This window comes from Bombina bombina, chromosome 1, assembly GCF_027579735.1.
Source record: "Bombina bombina isolate aBomBom1 chromosome 1, aBomBom1.pri, whole genome shotgun sequence".
NCBI lineage: Eukaryota > Metazoa > Chordata > Amphibia > Anura > Bombinatoridae > Bombina > Bombina bombina.
The window spans coordinates 838,469,556-838,494,451 of record NC_069499.1 but is presented as its reverse complement, the minus strand read 5'-3'; the positions used below and the strand labels follow the sequence as shown (position 1 = coordinate 838,494,451).

The 24,896-nt window shown below is 43.3% G+C and overlaps 1 protein-coding gene across 1 annotated transcript in view; it reads right to left on the bottom strand.

Moving 5' to 3' along the window:
- AP1G1 (adaptor related protein complex 1 subunit gamma 1) overlaps nt 1-24,896 on the bottom strand; it is a gene marked incomplete in the record, with an annotated part of 574,973 nt that overhangs the window by 476,526 nt on the left and 73,551 nt on the right. Inside the window, 1 exon segment of the mRNA XM_053699458.1 lies at nt 626-750. Within this exon segment, the coding sequence (XP_053555433.1) occupies nt 626-750 (125 nt within the window).

Sequence of the window (24,896 nt, the reverse complement as noted above, 5' to 3'; positions counted from 1 at the left end):
ACTTTTGATTGAAGAAATAAAACTAAATAAAATCACCATAGTCCTCTCACACATCCTATCTAGTCGTTGGGTGCAAGAGAATGACTGGGAGTGACGTAGAGGGGAGGAGCTATATGCAGCTCTGCTGGGTGAATCCTCTTGCACTTCCTGTTGGGGAGGAGTAATATCCCAGAAGTAATGATGACCCGTGGACTGATCACACTTAACAGAAGAAAACAAATACAGTTTTACATGCTATAGTGCTGTGGAGCTTGTGTAGTGTCAGGTGTTTTATTGTGGAGAGCTTGTGTCATATAAATCAGTAATTTTTTTCTGTCAGACCCTTCATTTTATTACTCCTGCAGATAGCAATCATCCTAAAGCCAACACTGTTTTTTTAAAATAAATTGACGCAGGGATGGCTGTAACTGCCTACACTTCCATCATGATACAGGATCTGCAAAATGTTAAACAGTTTCTCTGCTGCCAGATCCTTAGAAATAGATATTGTGCTGAGCTCTCCTGAGTGTCTTCCTATTGATCTTCACATTGCCAAAGTGCAAATTGAATATGCTTTGTGAACAGGTCAAAATGAGGACGCTAATGCAGAATTCTATTCTATTACTTGTAATACAGTATTTCTTACTTTTTGATGCAGTTCGTCATCAGCAGATGGACATCTTGCCTCTCGTCCAAAAGCAGCATTGCACCTAAGTAGCCTATTCGCTTATCTGTGAATTTCTGGGAAGCTATGAGCTTCAGGCACTCAAGCTGCAAAAAAGAAAATAGAAAATTATGTTATTGAGAAATTAATAGAAAATTATGTTATTGAGATATTAGCAGCATTCAAATCTTTCATAACATTCCCAAGCATTGGTGGGCATAATTGTGAAAAAAAAAACTTTAAAACCTATTAAGGGAACTTTCGTGAAACAATTTTTTTTTAATGTATTTCTAGGACCAAACTGATTCTAGCAACAATTACATCTACTTATGCTGCACACACTTCTTGCGTCCTCATGTAAACACTGTTCAAGATCAGAGAGCAAGTGGTGGTATGTGTTATGTCAGCAAATAATCAATCTGCATCATACAACGCAACACTGACTCTCTAAGCTGGTGTGCTCATGCACAGCATGTGTAAACCACTGAATCAGTAATTTATTACTAAAAGCATTTTTCCTAACAAAAACACACTGGGAATAAAGCTTATATTAAAAACTGGGACACACATGCACATCTCAGTTTTGACCATTATGGCCTATTAAATGCATACAAAATGTGTGTACACCCAAATATACAAATTGCAAATCACACAAATATCTTAGTAACTTACATAAGTTGGGGGTGAAAATGAGATTTCTGTTGGTCCCAGATAAGTGGGGTTTTTTTTTTGTTAAATTAAATAAAATGTACTTATTCCTATTTTTTGCATTGAGCTGACGAAGTAACAATTTCTCTCCTAAGCAGTAACCTTTTCTACTGACCATTTTGACATTTTTAACCCCTGTATATTTACTATATATTAAAGGGACAGTAAAGTCAAAAACTTTAATGGATTTAGATAGAGCATGCAATTTTAAACAGCTTTACCATTTACTTCCATTATCTAAATTTGCTTTGCTTTCTTGGTGTACTTTGTTGAAAAACAAATCTTGGTAAACTCAGGTGCAGCAATGCACTACTGGGAGCTAGCTGGCAATTTACGACTGCATATTTATTTTCTTGTCATTGGCTCATCCGATGTGTTAAGCTAGTGCATTGCTGCTCCTTCAACAAATAATACCAAGAGAATTAAATAGACATGAAACCCTAAATTTTTCTTTTTCTTATTTTTCATGAATAAAATAGAGCATGTGATTTTAAACAACTTTCCAATGTATTTATTTTATCCAATTCGCTTCATTTTTTCTTGGTATTCTTTTTTGAAGGAGCAGCTATGCACTACTGGGAGCCATCTGAAGACATCTGGTGAACCAATGAAAAAACAGAATTTATGTTTACCTGATAAATTACTTTCTCCAACGGTGTGTCCGGTCCACGGCGTCATCCTTACTTGTGGGGATATTCTCTTCCCCAACAGGAAATGGCAAAGAGCCCAGCAAAGCTGGTCACATGATCCCTCCTAGGCTCCGCCTACCCCAGTCATTCGACCGACGTTAAGGAGGAATATTTGCATAGGAGAAACCATATGGAACCGTGGTGACTGTAGTTAAAGAAAATAAATTATCAGACCTGATTAAAAAAACCAGGGCGGGCCGTGGACCGGACACACCGTTGGAGAAAGTAATTTATCAGGTAAACATAAATTCTGTTTTCTCCAACATAGGTGTGTCCGGTCCACGGCGTCATCCTTACTTGTGGGAACCAATACCAAAGCTTTAGGACACGAAGGGAGGGAGCAAATCAGGTCACCTAAATGGAAGGCACCACGGCTTGCAAAACCTTTCTCCCAAAAATAGCCTCAGAAGAAGCAAAAGTATCAAACTTGTAAAATTTGGTAAAAGTGTGCAGTGAAGACCAAGTCGCTGCCCTACATATCTGATCAACAGAAGCCTCGTTCTTGAAGGCCCATGTGGAAGCCACAGCCCTAGTGGAATGAGCTGTGATTCTTTCGGGAGGCTGCCGTCCGGCAGTCTCGTAAGCCAATCTGATGATGCTTTTAATCCAAAAAGAGAGAGAGGTAGAAGTTGCTTTTTGACCTCTCCTTTTACCAGAATAAACAACAAACAAGGAAGATGTTTGTCTAAAATCCTTTGTAGCATCTAAATAGAATTTTAGAGCGCGAACAACATCCAAATTGTGCAACAAACGTTCCTTCTTTGAAACTGGTTTCGGACACAGAGAAGGTACGATAATCTCCTGGTTAATGTTTTTGTTAGAAACAACTTTTGGAAGAAAACCAGGTTTAGTACGTAAAACCACCTTATCTGCATGGAACACCAGATAAGGAGGAGAACACTGCAGAGCAGATAATTCTGAAACTCTTCTAGCAGAAGAAATTGCAACTAAAAACAAAACTTTCCAAGATAATAACTTAATATCAACGGAATGCAAGGGTTCAAACGGAACCCCCTGAAGAACTGAAAGAACTAAATTGAGACTCCAAGGAGGAGTCAAAGGTTTGTAAACAGGCTTAATTCTAACCAGAGCCTGAACAAAGGCTTGAACATCTGGCACAGTGGCCAGCTTTTTGTGAAGTAACACAGACAAGGCAGAAATCTGTCCCTTCAGGGAACTTGCAGATAATCCTTTTTCCAATCCTTCTTGAAGGAAGGATAGAATCCTAGGAATCTTAACCTTGTCCCAAGGGAATCCTTTAGATTCACACCAACAGATATATTTTTTCCAAATTTTGTGGTAAATCTTTCTAGTTACAGGCTTTCTGGCCTGAACAAGAGTATCGATAACAGAATCTGAGAATCCTCGCTTCGATAAGATCAAGCGTTCAATCTCCAAGCAGTCAGCTGGAGTGAAACCAGATTCGGATGTTCGAACGGACCCTGAACAAGAAGGTCTCGTCTCAAAGGTAGCTTCCAAGGAGGAGCCGATGACATATTCACCAGATCTGCGTACCAAGTCCTGCATGGCCACGCAGGAGCTATCAAGATCACCGACGCCCTCTCCTGATTGATCCTGGCTACCAGCCTGGGGATGAGAGGAAACGGCGGGAACACATAAGCTAGTTTGAAGGTCCAAGGTGCTACTAGTGCATCCACTAGAGCCGCCTTGGGATCCCTGGATCTGGACCCGTAGCAAGGAACTTTGAAGTTCTGACGAGAGGCCATCAGATCCATGTCTGGAATGCCCCACAGCTGAGTGACTTGGGCAAAGATTTCCGGATGGAGTTCCCACTCCCCCGGATGCAATGTCTGACGACTCAGAAAATCCGCTTCCCAATTTTCCACTCCTGGGATGTGGATAGCAGACAGGTGGCAGGAGTGAGACTCCGCCCATAGAATGATTTTGGTCACTTCTTCCATCGCCAGGGAACTCCTTGTTCCCCCCTGATGGTTGATGTACGCAACAGTTGTCATGTTGTCTGATTGAAACCGTATGAACTTGGCCCTCGCTAGCTGAGGCCAAGCCTTGAGAGCATTGAATATCGCTCTCAGTTCCAGAATATTTATCGGTAGAAGAGATTCTTCCCGAGACCAAAGACCCTGAGCTTTCAGGGATCCCCAGACCGCGCCCCAGCCCATCAGACTGGCGTCGGTCGTGACAATGACCCACTCTGGTCTGCGGAATGTCATCCCTCGTGACAGGTTGTCCAGGGACAGCCACCAACGGAGTGAGTCTCTGGTCCTCTGATTTACTTGTATCTTCGGAGACAAGTCTGTATAGTCCCCATTCCACTGACTGAGCATGCACAGTTGTAATGGTCTTAGATGAATGCGTGCAAAAGGAACTATGTCCATTGCCGCTACCATCAACCCGATCACTTCCATGCACTGAGCTATGGAAGGAAGAGGAACGGAATGGAGTATCCGACAAGAGTCTAGAAGTTTTGTTTTTCTGGCCTCTGTCAGAAAAATCCTCATTTCTAAGGAGTCTATTATTGTTCCCAAGAAGGGAACCCTTGTTGACGGAGATAGAGAACTCTTTTCCACGTTCACTTTCCATCCGTGAGATCTGAGAAAGGCCAGGACAATGTCCGTGTGAGCCTTTGCTTGAGGAAGGGACGACGCTTGAATCAGAATGTCGTCCAAGTAAGGTACTACAGCAATGCCCCTTGGTCTTAGCACAGCTAGAAGGGACCCTAGTACCTTTGTGAAAATCCTTGGAGCAGTGGCTAATCCGAAAGGAAGCGCCACGAACTGGTAATGTTTGTCCAGGAATGCGAACCTCAGGAACCGATGATGTTCCTTGTGGATAGGAATATGTAGATACGCATCCTTTAAATCCACCGTGGTCATGAATTGACCTTCCTGGATGGAAGGAAGAATAGTTCGAATGGTTTCCATCTTGAACGATGGAACCTTGAGAAACTTGTTTAAGATCTTGAGATCTAAGATTGGTCTGAACGTTCCCTCTTTTTTGGGAACTATAAACAGATTGGAGTAGAACCCCATCCCTTGTTCTCTTAATGGAACGGGATGAATCACTCCCATTTTTAACAGGTCTTCTACACAATGTAAGAATGCCTGTCTTTTTATGTGGTCTGAAGACAATTGAGACCTGTGGAACCTCCCCCTTGGGGGAAGTCCCTTGAATTCCAGAAGATAACCTTGGGAGACTATTTCTAGCGCCCAAGGATCCAGAACATCTCTTGCCCAAGCCTGAGCGAAGAGAGAGAGTCTGCCCCCCACCAGATCCGGTCCCGGATCGGGGGCCAACATTTCATGCTGTCTTGGTAGCAGTGGCAGGTTTCTTGGCCTGCTTTCCCTTGTTCCAGCCTTGCATTGGTCTCCAAGCTGGCTTGGCTTGAGAAGTATTACCCTCTTGCTTAGAGGACGTAGCACTTTGGGCTGGTCCGTTTCTACGAAAGGGACGAAAATTAGGTTTATTTTTTGCCTTGAAAGGCCGATCCTGAGGAAGGGCGTGGCCCTTACCCCCAGTGATATCCGAGATAATCTCTTTCAAGTCAGGGCCAAACAGCGTTTTCCCCTTGAAAGGAATGTTAAGTAGCTTGTTCTTGGAAGACGCATCAGCCGACCAAGATTTCAACCAAAGCGCTCTGCGCGCCACAATAGCAAACCCAGAATTCTTAGCCGCTAACCTAGCCAATTGCAAAGTGGCGTCTAGGGTGAAAGAATTAGCCAATTTGAGAGCATTGATTCTGTCCATAATCTCCTCATAAGGAGGAGAATCACTGTCGACCGCCTTTATCAGCTCATCGAACCAGAAACATGCGGCTGTAGCGACAGGGACAATGCATGAAATTGGTTGTAGAAGGTAACCCTGCTGAACAAACATCTTTTCAAGCAAACCTTCTAATTTTTTATCCATAGGATCTTTGAAAGCACAACTATCCTCTATGGGTATAGTGGTGCGTTTGTTTAAAGTGGAAACCGCTCCCTCGACCTTGGGGACTGTCTGCCATAAGTCCTTTCTGGGGTCGACCATAGGAAACAATTTTTTAAATATGGGGGGAGGGACGAAAGGAATACCGGGCCTTTCCCATTCTTTATTAACAATGTCCGCCACCCGCTTGGGTATAGGAAAAGCTTCTGGGAGCCCCGGCACCTCTAGGAACTTGTCCATTTTACATAGTTTCTCTGGGATGACCAACTTGTCACAATCATCCAGAGTGGATAATACCTCCTTAAGCAGAATGCGGAGATGTTCCAACTTAAATTTAAATGCAATCACATCAGGTTCAGCTTGTTGAGAAATGTTCCCTGAATCAGTAATTTCTCCCTCAGACAAAACCTCCCTGGCCCCATCAGACTGAGTTAGGGGCCCTTCAGAAATATTAATATCAGCGTCGTCATGCTCTTCAGTATCTAAAACAGAGCAGTCGCGCTTACGCTGATAAGTGTTCATTTTGGCTAAAATGTTTTTGACAGAATTATCCATTACAGCCGTTAATTGTTGCATAGTAAGGAGTATTGGCGCGCTAGATGTACTAGGGGCCTCCTGAGTGGGCAAGACTCGTGTAGACGAAGGAGGGAATGATGCAGTACCATGCTTACTCCCCTCACTTGAGGAATCATCTTGGGCATCATTGTCATTGTCACATAAATCACATTTATTTAAATGAATAGGAATTCTGGCTTCCCCACATTCAGAACACAGTCTATCTGGTAGTTCAGACATGTTAAACAGGCATAAACTTGATAACAAGTACAAAAAACGTTTTAAAATAAAACCGTTACTGTCACTTTAAATTTTAAACTGAACACACTTTATTACTGCAAATGCGAAAAAACATGAAGGAATTGTTCAAAATTTACCAAATTTTCACCACAGTGTCTTAAAGCCTTAAAAGTATTGCACACCAAACTTGGAAGCTTTAACCCTTAAAATAACGGAACCGGAGCCGTTTTGAACTTTAACCCCTTTACAGTCCCTGGTATCTGCTTTGCTGAGACCCAACCAAGCCCCAAGGGGAATACGATACCAAATGACGCCTTCAGAAAGTCTTTTCTAAGTATCAGAGCTCCTCTCACATGCGACTGCATGCCATGCCTCTCAAAAACAAGTGCGCAACACCGGCGCGAAAATGAGGCTCTGCCTATGCTTTGGGAAAGCCCCTAAAGAATAAGGTGTCTAAAACAGTGCCTGCCGATATTATTATATCAAAATACCCAGATAAAATGATTCCTCAAGGCTAAATATGTGTTAATAATAAATCGATTTAGCCCAAAAAAAGTCTACAGTCTTAATAAGCCCTTTTTGAAGCCCTTATTTACAATCGTAATAAACATGGCTTACCGGATCCCAGAGGGAAAATGACAGCTTCCAGCATTACATCGTCTTGTTAGAATGTGTCATACCTCAAGCAGCAAGAGACTGCTCACTGTTCCCCCAACTGAAGTTAATTGCTCTCAACAGTCCTGTGTGGAACAGCCATGGATTTTAGTGACGGTTGCTAAAATCATTTTCCTCATACAAACAGAAATCTTCATCTCTTTTCTGTTTCTGAGTAAATAGTACATACCAGCACTATTTCAAAATAACAAACTCTTGATTGAATAATAAAAACTACAGTTAAACACTAAAAAACTCTAAGCCATCTCCGTGGAGATGTTGCCTGTACAACGGCAAAGAGAATGACTGGGGTAGGCGGAGCCTAGGAGGGATCATGTGACCAGCTTTGCTGGGCTCTTTGCCATTTCCTGTTGGGGAAGAGAATATCCCCACAAGTAAGGATGACGCCGTGGACCGGACACACCTATGTTGGAGAAAAAAGAGGCTTTTTGTGCAGCTGCCAGTGAGCAGCTAGCTCCCAGTAATGCATTGCTGCTCCTTAGTCTATCTAGATATGCTTTTCAGCTATAGATACCAAGAGAATGAAGCAATTTAGACAATAGAATAAAAATGGAAAGTTGTTTAAAATCACATGTTCTGTCTGAATCATGAAATAAGCATTTTGGGTTTCATGTCCCTTTAACCCCTTAATGACCACAGCACTTTTCCATTTTCTGTCCGTTTGGGACCAAGGCTATTTTTACATTTCTGCGGTGTTTGTGTTTAGCTGTAATTTTCCTCTTACTCATTTACTGTACCCACATATATTATATACCGTTTTTCTAGCCATTAAATGGACTTTCTAAAGATACCATTATTTTCATCATATCTTATAATTTACTATAAAAAAATTATAAAATATGAGGAAAAAATTGAAAAAAAACACACTTTTTCTAACTTTGACCCCCAAAATCTGTTACACATCTACAGCCACCAAAAAAACATAATTTATGCTTACCTGATAAATGTATTTCTCTTGTAGTGTGTTCAGTCCACGGATCATCCATTACTTATGGAATATATTCTCTCCCTAACAGGAAATTGCAAGAGGATCACCCAAGCAGAGCTGCTACATAGCTCCTCCCCTCACATGTCATATTCAGTCATTCGACCAAAACAAGACGAGAAAGGAGGAACCATAGGGTGCAGTGGTGACTGAAGTTATAAATAAAATTTAGATCTGCCTTAAAAGACAGGGCGGGCCGTGGACTGAACACACTACAAGAGAAATAAATTTATCAGGTAAGCATAAATTATGTTTTCTCTTGTTAAGTGTGTTCAGTCCACGGATCATCCATTACTTATGGGATACCAATACCAAAGCCAAGTACACGGATGATGGGAGGGTCAAGGCAGGCACTTAAACTGAAGGAACCACTGCCTGTAGAACCTTTCTCCCAAAAACAGCCTCCGAAGAAGCAAAAGTGTCAAATTTGTAAAATTTCGAAAAAGTGTGAAGCGAAGACCAAGTCGCAGCCTTGCAAATCTGTTCAACAGAGGCCTCATTCTTAAAGGCCCAGGTGGAAGCCACAGCTCTAGTGGAGTGAGCTGTAATTCTTTCAGGGGGCTGCTGTCCAGCAGTCTCATAGGCTAAACGTATTATGCTACAAAGCCAAAAGGAGAGAGAGGTTGCAGAAGCTTTTTGACCTCTCCTCTGTCCAGAGTAAACGACAAACAGGGAAGAAGTTTGACGAAAATCTTTAGTTGCCTGCAAATAGAATTTCAGGGCACGGACTACGTCCAGATTATGCAAAAGTCGTTCCTTCTTTGAAGAAGGATTAGGACATAATGATGGAACAACAATCTCCTGATTGATATTCCTGTTAGAAACTACCTTAGGTAAAAACCCAGGTTTAGTACGCAAAACTACCTTGTCTGAATGGAAAATCAGATAAGGAGAATCACAATGTAAGGCGGATATATCCGAGACTCTTCGAGCCGAGGAGATAGCCATCAAAAACAGAACTTTCCAAGATAAAAGTTTAATATCAATGGAATGAAGGGGTTCAAACAGAACTCCTTGAAGAACTTTAAGAACCAAGTTTAAGCTCCACGGAGGAGCAACAGTTTTAAACACAGGCTTAATCCTAGCCAAAGCCTGACAAAAAGCCTGGAACTTCTCCCAGACGCTTGTGCAAAAGAATAGACAGAGCAGAAATCTGTCCCTTTAACCCCTTAACGACCGAGGACGTGCAGGGTACGTCCTCAGAAAAAAGGCAGTTAATGCCTGAGAATGTACCCTGCACGTCCTCGGTGTGGAAAGCAGCTGGAAGCGATCCTGCTCGCTTCCAGCTGATTTCCGGTTATTGCAGTGATGCCTCGATATCGAGGCATCCTGCAATAACCTTTCACGGCCATCCGATGCAGAGAGAGCCACTCTGTGGCCCTCTCTGCACCGGACATCGATGGCCGGTATCGTTGGTGGGTGGGAGCCGGTGTGGGAGGTGGGTGGCGGCCATCGATGGCCCTGGTCATGTGGAGGGGGGCGGGATCGTGGGCGGGTAAGCCCGGGGGCGCGCACGTGCACGAGGGGGCGGGGCGGGCGCGTGCACGGGGAGGGAGCGGGTGGGAACCGCTACACTACGGAAAAAATGTGTCCCAAAACAATAAAAGTGGGACAACATTTAAATAAATAAACAAGCCCTTAGGTGTGATTTAGGTGGTGGGGGTTGGTTCGGGGGGGGGGCGATTGAGCTACACTACAGAATTTTTTTTTAACAAAAATAAACATTTGATTGTTCAAAATGGGTACTGGCAGACAGCTGCCAGTACCCAAGATGGCCCCCAATAAGGCTGAGAGGGAGGCTTAGAGAGCTGGGGGGGGATCAGGAAGGTTGGGGGTTAAGGGGGGGATCCTAAACACAGCATATGTAAATATGCTTTTTTTTTTTTCTTAAAAAAAACAAAAAACTTTTATTTTAGTACTGGCAGACTTTCTGCCAGTACTTAAGATGGCGGGGACAATTGTGGGGTGGGGGAGAGAAGGGAGCTGTTTGGGAGGGACCAGGGGGTGGGATGTGTCAGGTGGGAGGCTGATCTCTACACTAAAGCTAAAATTAACCCTGCAAGCTCCCTACAAACTACCTAATTAACCCCTTCACTGCTAGCCATAATACACGTGTGATGCGCAGCAGCATTTAGCGACTTTCTAATTACCATAAAGCAACACCAAAGTCATATATGTCTGCTATTTCTGAACAAAGGGCATCCCAGAGAAGCATTTACAACCATTTGTGCCATAATTGCACAAGCTGTTTGTAAATAATTTCAGTGAGAAACCTAAAATTGTGAAAAAAATTAACGTTTTTTTTTACTTTGATCGCATTTGGCGGTGAAATGGTGGCATGAAATATACCAAAATGGGCCTAGATCAATACTTTGGGTTATCTACTACACTACACTAAAGCTAAAATTAACCCTAGAAGCTCCCTACATGCTCCCTAATTAACCCCTTCAATGCTGGGCATAATGCACGTATTGTGCGCAGTGGCATTTAGCAGCCTTCTAATTACCAAAAAGCAAAGCCAAAGCCATATATGTCTGCTATTTCTGAACAAAGGGGATCCCAGAGAAGCATTTACAACCATTTATTCTATAATTGCATAAGTTGTTTGTAAATAATTTCAGTGAGAAACCTAAAGTTTGTGAAAAAATTTGTGAAAAAGTGAACAATTTTTTTTATTTGATCGCATTTGGCGGTGAAATAGTGGCATGAAATATACCAAAATGGGCCTAGATCAATACTTTGGGTTGTCTTCTAAAAAAAAATATACACATGTCAATAGATATTCAGGGATTCCTGAAAGATATTAGTGTCCCAATGTAACTAGCGCTAATTTTGGAAAAAAGTGGGTTGGAAATAGCAAAGTGCTACTTGTATTTATGGCCCTATAACTTGCAAAAAAAGCAAAGAAGATGTAAACATTGGGTATTTCTAAACTCAGGACAAAATTTAGAAACTATTTAGCATGGGTGTTTATTGGTGGTTGTAGATGTGTAACAGATTTTGGGGGTCAAAGTTAGAAAAAGTGTGTTTTTTTCCATTTTTCCTTCATATTTTATAATGTTTTTTATAGTAAATTATAAGATATGATGAAAATAATGGTATCTTTTGAAAGTCCATTTAATGGTGAGAAAAACGGTATATAATATGTGTGGGTACAGTAAATGAGTAAGAGGAAAATTACAGCTAAACACAAACACCGCAAAAATGTAAAAATAGCCTTGGTCCCAAACGGACAGAAAATGGAAAAGTGCTGCGGTCATTAAGGGGTTAAAGAACTAGTTGATAAGCCTTTTTCCAAACCCGCTTGGAGAAAAGACAATATCCTTGGAATCCTAACCTTACTCCATGAGTAACTCTTGGATTCGCACCAATACAGGTATTTACGCCATATCTTATGGTAGATTTTTCTGGTAACAGGCTTTCGTGCCTGTATCAAAGTATCAATAACTGACTCGGAGAAGCCGCGCTTTGATAAGATCAAGCGTTCAATCTCCACGCAGTCAGTCTCAGAGAAATGAGATTTGGATGATTGAAAGGACCCTGTATTAGAAGGTCTTTCCTCAAAGGTAGAGTCCATGGAGGACAGGACGACATGACCACTAGGTCTGCATACCAGGTCCTGCGTGGCCACGCAGGCGCTATCAGAATCACCGATGCTCTCTCCTGTTTGATCTTGGCGATCAGTCGAGGGAGCATAGGAAACGGTGGAAACACATAAGCCATGTTGAAAAACCAAGGAGCTGCTAGAGCATCTATCAGCTTCGCTCCCGGGTCCCTGGACCTCGAACCGTAAAGAGGAAGTTTGGCATTCTGGCGAGACGCCATGAGATCCAGATCTGGTTTGCCCCAACGATGGACCAGTTGAGCAAATACCTCCGGATGGAGTTCCCACTCCCCCGGATGAAAAGTCTAACGACTTAGAAAGTCTGCCTCCCAGTTCTCCACTCCTGGGATGTGGATCGCTGACAAGTGGCAAGAGTGAGACTCTGCCCAGCGAATTATCTTTGAGACTTCCACCATCGCTAGGGAGCTCCTGGTTCCCCCTTGATGGTTGATATAAGCCACAGTCGTGATGTTGTCCGACTGAAATCTGATGAACCTCAGTGTTGCTAGCTGAGGCCAAGCTAGAAGAGCGTTGAATATTGCCCTTAGCTCCAGAATATTTATTGGGAGGAGTTTCTCCTGAGTCCAGGATCCCTGAGCCTTTAGGGAATTCCAGACTGCGCCCCAGCCTAGGAGGCTGGCATCTGTTGTTACAATCGTCCAGTCTGGCCTGCGAAAAGTCATGCCCCTGGACAGATGGACCCGAGATAACCACCAGAGAAGAGAATCTCTGGTCTCTTGAACCAGATTTAGTAGAGGGGACAAATCTGAGTAATCCCCATTCCACTGACTTAGCATGCACAATTGCAGCGGTCTGAGATGCAGGCGAGCAAATGGCACTATGTCCATTGCCGCTACCATTAAGCCGATTACTTCCATGCACTGAGCCACTGACGGGCGTGGAATGGAATGAAGGACCCGGCAAGTATTTAAGAGTTTTGATAACCTGGCCTCCGTCAGGTAAATTTTCATTTTTACAGAATCTATCAGAGTCCCTAGGAAGGAGACTCTTGTGAGTGGTGATAGAGAACTCTTTTCCACGTTCACCTTCCACCCATGCGACCTTAGAAATGCCAGAACTATCTCTGTATGAGACTTGGCAATTTGCAAGCTTGTCGCCTGTATCAGGATGTCGTCTACATACGGAGCCACCGCTATGCCTCGCGGTCTTAGAACCGCCCGGGGCCGTAGCCAACCCGAAGGGAAGAGCTACAAACTGGTAATGCCTGTCTAGGAAGGCAAATCTTAGGAACCGATGATGATCTTTGTGAATCGGTATGTGAAGGTAGGCATCCTTTAAATCCACCGTGGTCATGTACTGACCCTCTTGGATCATGGGTAGGATAGTACGAATAGTTTCCATTTTGAATGATGGAACTCTTAGGAATTTGTTTAAAATCTTTAGGTCCAAAATTGGCCTGAAGGTACCCTCTTTCTTGGGAACCACGAACAGATTTGAATAAAATCCCTGTCCTTGTTCCGTCCGCGGAACTGGGTGGATCACTCCCATTACTAGGAGGTCTTGTACGCAACATAGGAATGCCTCTTTCTTTATTTGGTTTTCTGATAACCTTGAAAGATGAAATCTCCCTAGAGGAGGAGAAGCCTTGAAGTCCAGAAGATATCCCTGAGATATGATCTCCAACGCCCAGGGATCCTGGACATCTCTTGCCCACGCCTGGTCGAAGAGAGAAAGTCTGCCCCCCACTAGATCCGTTTCCGGATAGGGGGCCATCCCTTCATGCTGTCTTAGGGGCAGTAGCAGGTTTTCTGGCCTGCTTGCCCTTGTTCCAGGACTGGTTAGTTTTCCAGGCCTGTCTGTAACGAGCAACGGTTCCTTCCTCTTTTGGGGCGGAGGAAGTTGACGTTGCTCCTGCCTTGAAGTTTCGAAAGGCACGAAAATTAGACTGTTTGGCCTTTGATTTGGCCTTGTCCTGAGGAAGGGTATGACCCTTACCTCCCGTAATGTCAGCGATAATTTCTTTCAAGCCGGGCCCGAATAAGGTTTGCCCCTTGAAAGGAATATTAAGTAATTTAGATTTAGAAGTCACATCAGCTGACCAGGATTTAAGCCATAACGCTCTGCGCGCTTGAATGGCAAAACCGGAATTCTTAGCTGTTAGTTTAGTTAGATGTACAATGGCATCAGAAACAAATGCATTAGCTAGCTTGCGTGCTTTAAGCTTGTCCATAATTTCATCCAATGGGGCTGAGTGAATGGCCTCTTCTAGAGACTCAAACCAAAATGCCGCAGCAGCAGTGACAGGCGCAATGCATGCAAGGGGCTGTAAGATAAAACCTTGTTGAACAAATATTTTTTTAAGGTAACCCTCCAATTTTTTTATCCATTGGATCCGAAAAAGCACAACTATCTTCCACCGGGATAGTGGTACGCTTAGCTAAAGTAGAAACTGCTCCCTCCACCTTAGGGACCGTCTGCCATAAGTCCCGTGTAGTGGCGTCTATTGGAAACATTTTTCTAAATATAGGAGGAGGGGAAAAGGGCACACCAGGTCTATCCCACTCCTTGCTAATAATTTCTGTAAGCCTTTTAGGTATAGGAAAAACGTCGGTACACACCGGTACTGCATAGTATCTATCCAGCCTACATAATTTCTCTGGAATCGCAACTGTGTTACAGTCATTCAGAGCCGCTAAAACCTCCCCTAGCAGTACACGGAGGTTCTCAAGCTTAATTTTAAAATTAGAGATCTCTGAATCCGGTTTCCCTGGATCAGATCCGTCACCTACAGAATGAAGCTCTCCATCCTCATGTTCTGCAAACTGTGACGCAGTATCGGACATGGCTCTCGAAACACCAGCGCGCTCTATTCTTACCCCAGAGAGGTCGCGCTTGCCTCTTAATTCTGGCAATTTAGATAATACTTCTGTCAGGGTATTATTCATAATATTAGCCATGTCTTGTAATGTGATTTGTATGGCCGTCCCTGATGCACTTGGCGCCACAATATCACGCGCCTCTTGAGCGGGAGGCGAAGGTACTGACACGTGAGGGGAGTTAGTCGGCATAACTTCCCCCTCGTTGTCTGGTGATAATTCCTTTATAGATAAAGACTGACCTTTATTATTTAAAGTGAAATCAATACATTTGGTACACAAATTTCTGTGGGGCTCCACAGTGGCCTTTAAACATAGTGAACAAACAGATTCATCTGTGTTAGACATGTTTAAACAGACTAGCAATAAGACTAGCAGACTTTGAAAACACTGTAAATAATTTTACAAGTAATAAAGAAAAACGCTACTGTGCCTTTAAGAAGCACAGAAAACTGTCACAGTTGAAATAACAATGAACCAAATCAGTTATGGCAATTACATTTTTACAGTAAATGTATTAAGTTAGCAGAGCATTGCACCCAGTTGCAAATGGATGATTAACCCATTAAAAACCAAACGGTTTTTATAAGCAAAAAACGTTTTTTAATACAGTCAAAAAACCACTGTCACAGGTCTGCTGTGACTGATTACCTCCCTCAAAATGACTTTTGAAGTCCCTTAAGCTGTCTGGAGACTATCCGTGTCAAGTAGAATGAAGCAGGAACACAGAGCCTAAATTTTTACTGCGTCAAAAGAGCGCTAAAATAGGCCCCTCCTACTCAATATTACAATATTGGGAGTTTCAGTTAACTGTTTCTATGCAAAAATATTATCAGCCATGTGGAAAAATTTTATGCCCCAACAAGTTTTATCACCAATGTACCTCACAAACGATTAAACATGCCAGCAAAATCGTTTTAAACATCCCTTTCTTAAGGAGCATGTATCTCTATAGATAAGCCTGACAGTCATCCTACTGCATTAAAGGCTTATAACATCACTTCAGTATTAATAGCATTTTCTCAGTCAAATTCCATTCCTTAGAAAATTACTTTACTGTATATATTTAAAACAGCCTGCTAACAGTCGCTCTCACTGTATTAAAGGCTCTTACTTACATTACATCGGTATCAGCAGTATTTTCTTAGTCAATTCCATTCCTTAGAAAAATAATCTACTGCACATACCTTGTTTGCAGGGTTTCCCGCACGCCATTCCCTTCTGAAAGTTACCTCACTCCTCAGAATATGCGAGAACAGCCAGTGGATCTTAGTTACTGCCGCTAAGATCATAGAAAACGCAGGCAGATTCTTCTTCCAAATACTGCCTGAGAATTAAAAGAGGCATTGATTCAAGGGAGGAAACCATAATTCTGTCATTATATAAAGCCCTGGTAAGACCTCACCTTGAGTTTGGAGTGCAGTTCTGGGGACCGATTGCTAAAAAAGATATTGCAGAACTAGAAAAAGTTCAGAGAAGGGCCACAAAGCTAATAAGGGGATTGGAGAAATTAACCTATGAGGAGAGGCTAGCCAAACTGGGTCTGTTCTCTTTAGAAAAAAGGCGCTTGAGAGGTGACATGATTACTTTATATAAATATATTCAAGGCCCATATACAGAGATGGCAGAAGCTCTTTTTATTCCAAGAAAATTGGTTCTGACAAGAGGTCATAATTTAAGGTTGGAGGAAAGGAGATTTAATCTCCTGCAACGGAAACGTTTTTTCACTGTAAGAGCAATAAAATTGTGGAACTCATTACCAAAGGAGGTAGTGAATGCCAATACCATAGATACATTTAAAAATAGTCTGGATAAATTTCTGTATATAAACAAAATTCATGGATATGATTGCTAGTATTAAATGGGTCACATTTTAATGGGGTTATTTAAGCTTAACTGGAGCTTTTTGTAAGTATTTTAGATTTGTATAGGTTGAACTCGATGGACTTCAGTCTTTTTTCAACCTTATCTACTATGTTACTATGTTACTATGTTACACTCCAGTGTCATTTTAAAATAACAAACTTTTGATTGAAGAATAAACTAAGTATAAAAACACCACAGCCCTCTCACAACGTCCTATCTGTTAAGTTGCAAGAGAATGACTGAATATGACATGTGAGGGGAGGAGCTATGTAGCAGCTCTGCTTGGGTGATCCTCTTGCAATTTCCTGTTAGGGAGAGAATATATTCCATAAGTAATGGATGATCCGTGGACTGAACACACTTAACAAGAGAAACACCCATGCTAAATAGTTTCTAAATTTTGTCCTGAGTTTAGAAATACCCAATGTTTACATCTTCTTTGCTTTTTTTGTAAGTTATAGGGCCATAAATACATGTAGCACTTTGCTATTTCCAAACCATTATTTTTCAAAATTAGCGCTAGTTACATTAGAACACTAATATCTTTCAGGAATATCTGAATATCCATTGACATGTATATATTTTTTTTTAGTAGACATCCCAAAGTATTGATCTAGGCCCATTTTGGTATATTTCATGCCATCATTTCGCCGCCAAATGCGATTAAATACAAAAAATCGTTCACTTTTTCACTCATTTTTTCACAAACTTTTGGTTTCTCACTGAAATTATTTACAAACAGCTTGTGCAATTATGGCTTAAATGGTTGTAAATTCTTCTCTGGGATCCCCTTTGTTCAGAAATAGCAGACATATATGGCTTTGGCATTGCTTTTTAGCAATTAGAAGGCTGCTAAATGCCACTGTGCACTACACGTGTATTATGCCCAGCAGTGAAGGGGTTAATTAGGGAGCTTTTAGAGGTAATTTTAGCTTTAGTGTAGTGTAGTAGACAGCCCAAAGTATTGATCTAGGCCCATTTTGGTATATTTCATGCCACCATTTCACCGCCAAATGCGATCAAATAAAAAAAACGTTCCCTATTTCACAAACTTTAGGTTTCTCACTGAAATTATTTACAAACAGCTTGTGCAATTATGGCACAAATGGTTGTAAATGCTTCCCTGGGATCCCCTTTGTTCAGAAATAGCAGACATATGACTTTGGCGTTGCTTTTTGGTAATTAGAAGGCCGCCAAATGCCGCTGCGCATCACACGTGTATTATGGCTAGCAGTGATGGGGTTAATTATGTAGCTTGTAGGGAGCTTGCAGGGTTAATTTTAGCTTTAGTGTAGAGCTCAGCCTCCCACCTGAAACATCAGACCCCCTGATCCCTCCCAAACAGCTCTCTTCCCTCCCCCACCCCACAATTGTCCCCGCCATCTTAAGTACTGGCAGAAACTCTGCCAGTACTAAAATAAAAGCTATATTTGTTTTTTGTTTTGTTTTTTTTCTTAGCATATTTACATATGCTACTGTGTAGGATCCCCCCTTAGCCCCCAACCTCACTGATCCCCCACCAAACAGATCTCTAACCCTCCCCCTCTGCCTTAATGGGCTCCATCTTGGGTACTGGCAGCTGTCTGCCAGTACCCAGTTTAGTAAAAAAAAGTTTTTTTTTTTTTTTATTTAATTGCCCTTTTCTGTAGTGTAGCTTCCCCACCCCCCCAGATCAACCCCCCACCCCTTCCAGATCCCTTAGATTATTTATTTATTTTTTTAAATGTTTTTTTTTTACTTTTATTAACCTTTATTTTTCTGCAGTGTAGCGGTTCCCTCCCGCTCCCGCCCCGTGCACGCGCCCGCCCGCCGCCCCCCGTGCGCGCTCCCGTCTGTCCCGCCCCCGATCCCGCCCCCCTCCACTTCATTCGGCACATTGATGGCCGCCCACCCGCCTCCCAGACTTGCTCCCACCCACCAACGATACCGGCCACCGATGTCCAGTGCAGAGAGGGCCACAGAGTGGCTCTCTCTGCATCGGATGGCCAAGGGGGGTTATTGCAGGATGCCTCGATATCGAGGCATCACTGCAATAACCGGAAAGCAGCTGGAAGCGAGCAGGATCGCTTCCAGCTGCTTTCCAGACCAAGGACGTACGCCACACGTCCTCGGTCATTAACTGTATTTTTTTGAGGACGTGTGGCGTACGTCCTTGGTCGTTAAGGGGTTAAGCAAATTTGATAAGTAAATTGGAAAGTTGTTTAAAATTGTATGCTCTATCTGAATCTTAAAATAATAAAATTGGGTTCCATGTCTCTAACTGGCAAAAAAAACCTGGACTCTTTCCATCAGAAGAAAAGAAAATTATCAGGTAAGCATAATTTAAGTTTTTCTTCTTAAATGGAAAGAGTCCACAGCTGCATTCATTACTTTTGGGAAAACAATACCCAAGCCACAGAGGACACTGAATGCCAAGATGGGAGGGAACAATAGGTGGCCCATTCTGAGGGCACCAAGCCTGAACCACTACCCAACAAAAACCCTGCTTCGTCCGAAGCAGAGAAAACACTTGAAAAGGAAAAAGCACCAAGGACACTGACCCACAGATAGTCCAGAAGCCTAGCTAGAGACCGCAAAATCGGACTCAACTGAGCCAACAGTCCTCCAGGAGACACCGCTGCCTAACAGTCGGTCCCTCACCACTCACTAACGAAGGGAACACCAGCCTAAACTCCCAAAGGGATAGGGCAAGGAAGAACCGAAGGGAAACCAAAAGGTCACCACAAAATTCATAGAAGGAAAAACCCCAATAGCGAACCCAGCTCACAAAGACCCAAATGGGTCCTGAAAAACAAAGGGAGGCTATGCCCAGACAAAGCAGAAACCAGAGGTTTAGGACCGGGCATCGGAAGAGAGAAACGTTTCTCTCAACATCATGCAAAGCACTGAAAGACAAATGAAGATGGAGTCCTCACATCGTCAGAATGTAGAATACTGAAGTATTTCGACACAAAAAACGTGTAACACCCAGACAAAAAACCCTGAGTCTGTTACATCATCAGGATGACAGAGAAGAATGCCTGCTGAGAAGAAAAAAGCGGCCGGCAAGAGAACAGATTGCGGAAAAAAACACTCCCGTACAGAGAGCACACTCTAGGCAATCTAAGCCGCCAGACCTACACATAGGTCTCCAAAAGGGGGAAGCAGCTAACCTCAACGAAGCCCACTGCACCCACATGAATGAGAGGTTACAACCAGAACTAGGTGGATTGGAACCCTGGACCATCTGCTTGCAAGCCCAGGGAGCTAGCCACTATGCCAACCTAGATCCTGAAGATGACAATGCATCTCAGAACCTACTCCCGGCCGGGCTAGCCCAAGCGTCGGCAGGTCTGAAACAGGGGAACAGAAGAACCCCAACACCAGCTCAAAAACGAGCGGAAGAATGGCCACAGCCATCCCAACAGAGCACGGGTGCCAACCCGACTCCTTAGGAACAGACGACAAGGCCGTAGACCCAAAGGAATATAGCAAAGGGCCCAACATAGTCTCGACACGGAGCCAACAAGACTCCAGATGTAACTTTTTACCCAGAGAGAATATCCCTCTCTGAAAGGTGAACTCTCAGTTCCAATCTCCTGAATCCAGGAGAAGCCCTAAGAAAGGGACAAAACTTTGATAAGGAGAATAGGCCCCCACACTAAGAAAAGGAATGGGGCCAGAAAGGCAGAGCACCTGCCCACAAGACTCGAAGCCACAGGCTAAAGGAGAGGTCAAATCTCCAACGCAAACGAACATGGAAGGAATCCCCCTAAAAATTTAGCTTGCTAACACACATCCAATGTGCAATAGTTGCAGCAGTGAAACTGCAAACTCATTCGTCTGCAGAGCAGTGAATCCATAAGGTTACTACAGCAAGCCGACTAAGAGAAACCGACCATAAAGTCGTAAGTCAAGCCCAGTGAGCATCGGCACTCAGAAAACCTGGCCAACCATGACCAGGTCAATTAGTCAGAGTAAAAGGTCATAGCCCAAGCTCCCTGGAACTGGGGAACCCCGAACCAGCCCTAGAGCCTAAAAGTCCGGTAACACCCGCAACGGGGTCCACAAGGGAAAACGCTGAGTGAAGCCTCAGCAACCAAAGGCACCAGGGTGAAGATCGGTCCGAGACCCCAATTGTTTAAACAAACAATAACCGAGAACTTAACACCCTGTCTGATATAAAAAACAGACCCACAGAGAGATATCAATGCAATATCCAGATCAACCCGGATAAAATGAGAATAACTTGCAAGTCCCGACCCAAGGAAGAGACCACCCCTTGCCGAAGTCCAACGCTCCAAAGGAGCTAAGGCGTTAAAAGTCGTACAACAACACTAAAGCCCATAAACGCTCAAACAGCCATAGGACCACAAGCAAGGGGATACCTCAAGGTCAAAAACACTCGAGCATAGGCTAATCTCCATATCAATTCCATACCATCAGAGGATCACTGAGAGAAAAGGATGCAGAGTATCCACAGCCCGGGTGAAGACCCCTAAGCAGAGCCCAAAGGAGACCACGCCCAGAGTCCCAAAAAGGGAGCAATCATCTCCCGGAGGGAAAACCAGATCCCTAAAAGAAGACCTAACCCACACGGAGAAACCAATAAGGTCTCATGAAAACAGCTTAATATTACACAGTCAATGTGCAAATAGCCGCAGCTGGTTTCAGTTTGCAAACCTTCCGCAGATAGGCAGCTAAGCTACCCATCAGGCTACTAGCTGCTGAAGGATCAAGTCCAAAAAGGACAATCCCAGAGCCTCAGAAGGCCAAGCCACCCAAAATCGGCGGCAAGAGGGCGCAAAGCCCTCCAACCCTCCACAGCACGGGGGAGGAAACTCTAGGTCCCGATAATATCAGACGCAAGAGAGAGTGACGCAGCGGAACTCCACTGACCCAGTCAACCAGATTGAGGGCTAATAAAGACTGAAACAATCCTTCCTGCCACAGGGACCCACGGGTCCTCTAGATATTCTTAGCAGAAACGGCGCCACGTGTCTGAACATCCACGAGACAGAAAAACCCAAACAGGACCAGCCTGCCGCCAGGGTCCTAACTGTGTCAAGTTTCATAAATCCTCCCTCGGAGGGGAAGAAGGAATAACAGACAAACATAGGACTAACATGTCCCTTAACAAACTTCTGCAGAAGTAACAGTGAGCATCGATCCCAGAAAGTTCCAGAAGGAAACATATAAACAAAAATAAAAGAAATCCTAATCGAATAAAAGAAAATGTAAGGCAACCCGTAGGTTAACGCCCAAGAAGAAACAGGCATACCCGCAGGACCAACCAAACGGAACCCTGATCTCCCAACAAAACTGGGAAGGATCTCAATAACAGACAATCAGGAGATTACTTCATCCCCTCATGTCTAGGGTGGTCTAATAACTGAAAAACATCTCTGAGTAATACAAGAATGCGCGCTATTCTGTAACGAAAGGCACAACACTCAGGGACAGCTACACCCGCAGGGAACTGTACAGACCCTCCCAAGGCCGGGAGACCCGGGACAATAGGGCACAAGCACAATCGCAAATAAACGTCTGAACTCTGCAGGCTAATAATCGCCAAAAATATGTGGAAGCGAAAATGGGCTGCAACCTCCCAGGGGAACAAGCCGCTCTGAAAGGAGGGATAAACATAATCTGGGTTATCCGCATGTGTAGTAGGAGGGAGCACAGGGCCCCCAGAGGCGGATGGCTCAGCGGTCCCTTTATTCCCCGAGCCCGGTGGACAAGGCGCTCTAATACGGCATACTGAACATAACTGATTGTCATGTGTCAACGAGGCCAAACCAGATTCTTCACAGGACAAAGAATCTGAAATTTGAACAGTCTCAGCATCAGAATCCTCCATAACTGGATAGAGAATATGCAAATATGGACTATAAGAAAAACTAAAAACTAAACGGCACCTAACACCCACAATGGCTGGGGCACTCACCACCGCCTATGAACCAGAACCCCTGCGGACCAGAATTTCTCCGTCGCCACACTGTCAGGAATGCGGAAATGAAGACCAGAATATAATCACACCCTGTCACAAGGTGAACCGTACAGTCCAAAAAAGCGCGCCCAACCATAAGGTTGCGTCACTTCTTTATGTTCCAAGCCATGAGCCCAGTTAACACTACACATAAGCAGATTGAATCACATAACAAAAATGATTAAAAAAAACCCTGTTCAATAATCCCCCTCAGGAGATATTAACCCTTGATTCCAAGATACAAAAAGAGTCCCACTGAGACCCTATACTCTAGTAAATCCCGCAAGGTAGGCACCTCACCGGAAACATTTGTATGACAGTACAATCATAAAGAAGTAAAATGAAACGATCTTACCGGAATCTATGCCGTGGAAACAGGAACTCGGCCCTTCAAGTTTGACAGATAGTAGCATCGCCTCTGCCATGGACTTGAGAGAAGGAAGCAGGCAGCAAAGCAAAGTTAGACAACGCCGATTGCTTGTGGAGCTGTTAAAATAAGTCGGGATGGTTTCGCAGAAAGACACTACCTGCCTCTCCGGACTCTAACTTTCAACCAGGCCCTCACTGAGAGACTGACAGGATTACTTAAAACTCCCGTCCCATGTCGAAGAGTACTACTCTCCATAAGAGACAAAAAACAAACTTCTGACACTTCTCTGCCAACCTCCTGGGACTAAAGGAAAAAAAATACTGGGGGGTGAGGGAAGTGGGAGGAGTATTTAAGCCTTTGGCTGGGGTGTCTTTGCCTCCACCTGGTGGCCAGATTCTTAATTCCCAAAAGTAATGAATGCAGCTGTGGACTCTTTCCATTTAAGAAGAAAAACAAAATGTATGCTTACCTGATAAATGTATTTATTTCTTGACACAGTGAGTCCACGGATCATCTAATTACTATTGGGAATATCACTTTTGCCCAGCAGGAGGTGGCAAAGAGCACCACAGCAAAGCTGTTAAATATCACCTCCCTTCGCTCCAAACCCAGTCATTCGCCTGAAGCAAAGGAGAGAAAGGAAGAAACAAGGTGCAGAGGTGTCTGAAGTTTATAACAAAAAACCCTGTCCTTAAAGGGACACTGAACCCAAATTTTTTTATTTCACGATTCAGATAGAGCATGCAATTTTAAGCAACTTTCTAATTTACTTCTATTATCAATTTTTTTTCATTCTCTTGCTATCTTTATTTGAAAAATAAGGCATCTATGTTAAGGAGCCAGCAAATTGTTGGTTCAGAACCATGGACAGCACTTGTTCATTGGTGCTGTCCAATCAGCAAGGACAACCCAGGTTGTTCACCAAAAATGGGCCAGCATCTAAAAACTTACATTCTTGCTTTTCAAATAAACATACCAAGAGAATGAAGAAAAATTAATAGGAGTAAATTGGAAAGCTTAAAATTGCCTGCTCTATCTGAATCACAAAAGAAAAAATTTGGGTTCAGTGTCCCTTTAAAAAAAACAGGGTGGGCCGTGGACTCACTGTGTCAAGAAATAAATACATTTATCAGGTAAGCATAAATTTTGTTTTCTTTCTAATGACACGGTGAGTCCACGGATCATCTAATTACTATTGGGAATCGAAACCCAAGCTAGAGGACACAGATGATAGGGGAGGGACAAGACAGGGAACCTAAATGGAAGGCACCACTGCTTCAAGAACCTCGCTCTCAAAAGAAGCCTCAGCAAAAGTATCAAATTTATAGAATTTAGAAAAAAAGTGTGAAGAGAGGACCAAGTTGGAGCCTTGCAAATCTGTTCCACAGAAGCTTCATTTTTGAATGCCAAGGAAGAGGAAACAGCCCTCGTAGAATGAGCCATAACTCTCTCATAGGCCAAGTGAATGATACTCTTCAGCAACAAAGAAAGAGAAGTAGCCGTAGCTTTCTGTCCATTACGTTTTCCAGGGAAAACCACAGAGCAGAAGACTGCCAAAAATCCTTAGTCGCCTGCAAATAGAATTTCAATGCACGCATCACATCCAGATTGTGCAACAGACGTTCCTTCTGAGAAGAAGGGTTAGGACACAAGGAAGGAACAACAACCTCCTAATTAATTTTTCCGATCTGAAACCACTTTAGGGAGAAACCCTAACTTAGTACGCAAAACTACCTTATCTGAATGAAAAATAAGCTAAGGAGACTCATACTGTAATGCCGAGAGCTCTGAAACTCTATGAGCTTAAGAAATAGCAACAAGAAACAAAACCTTCCAAGATAACAACTTAATAT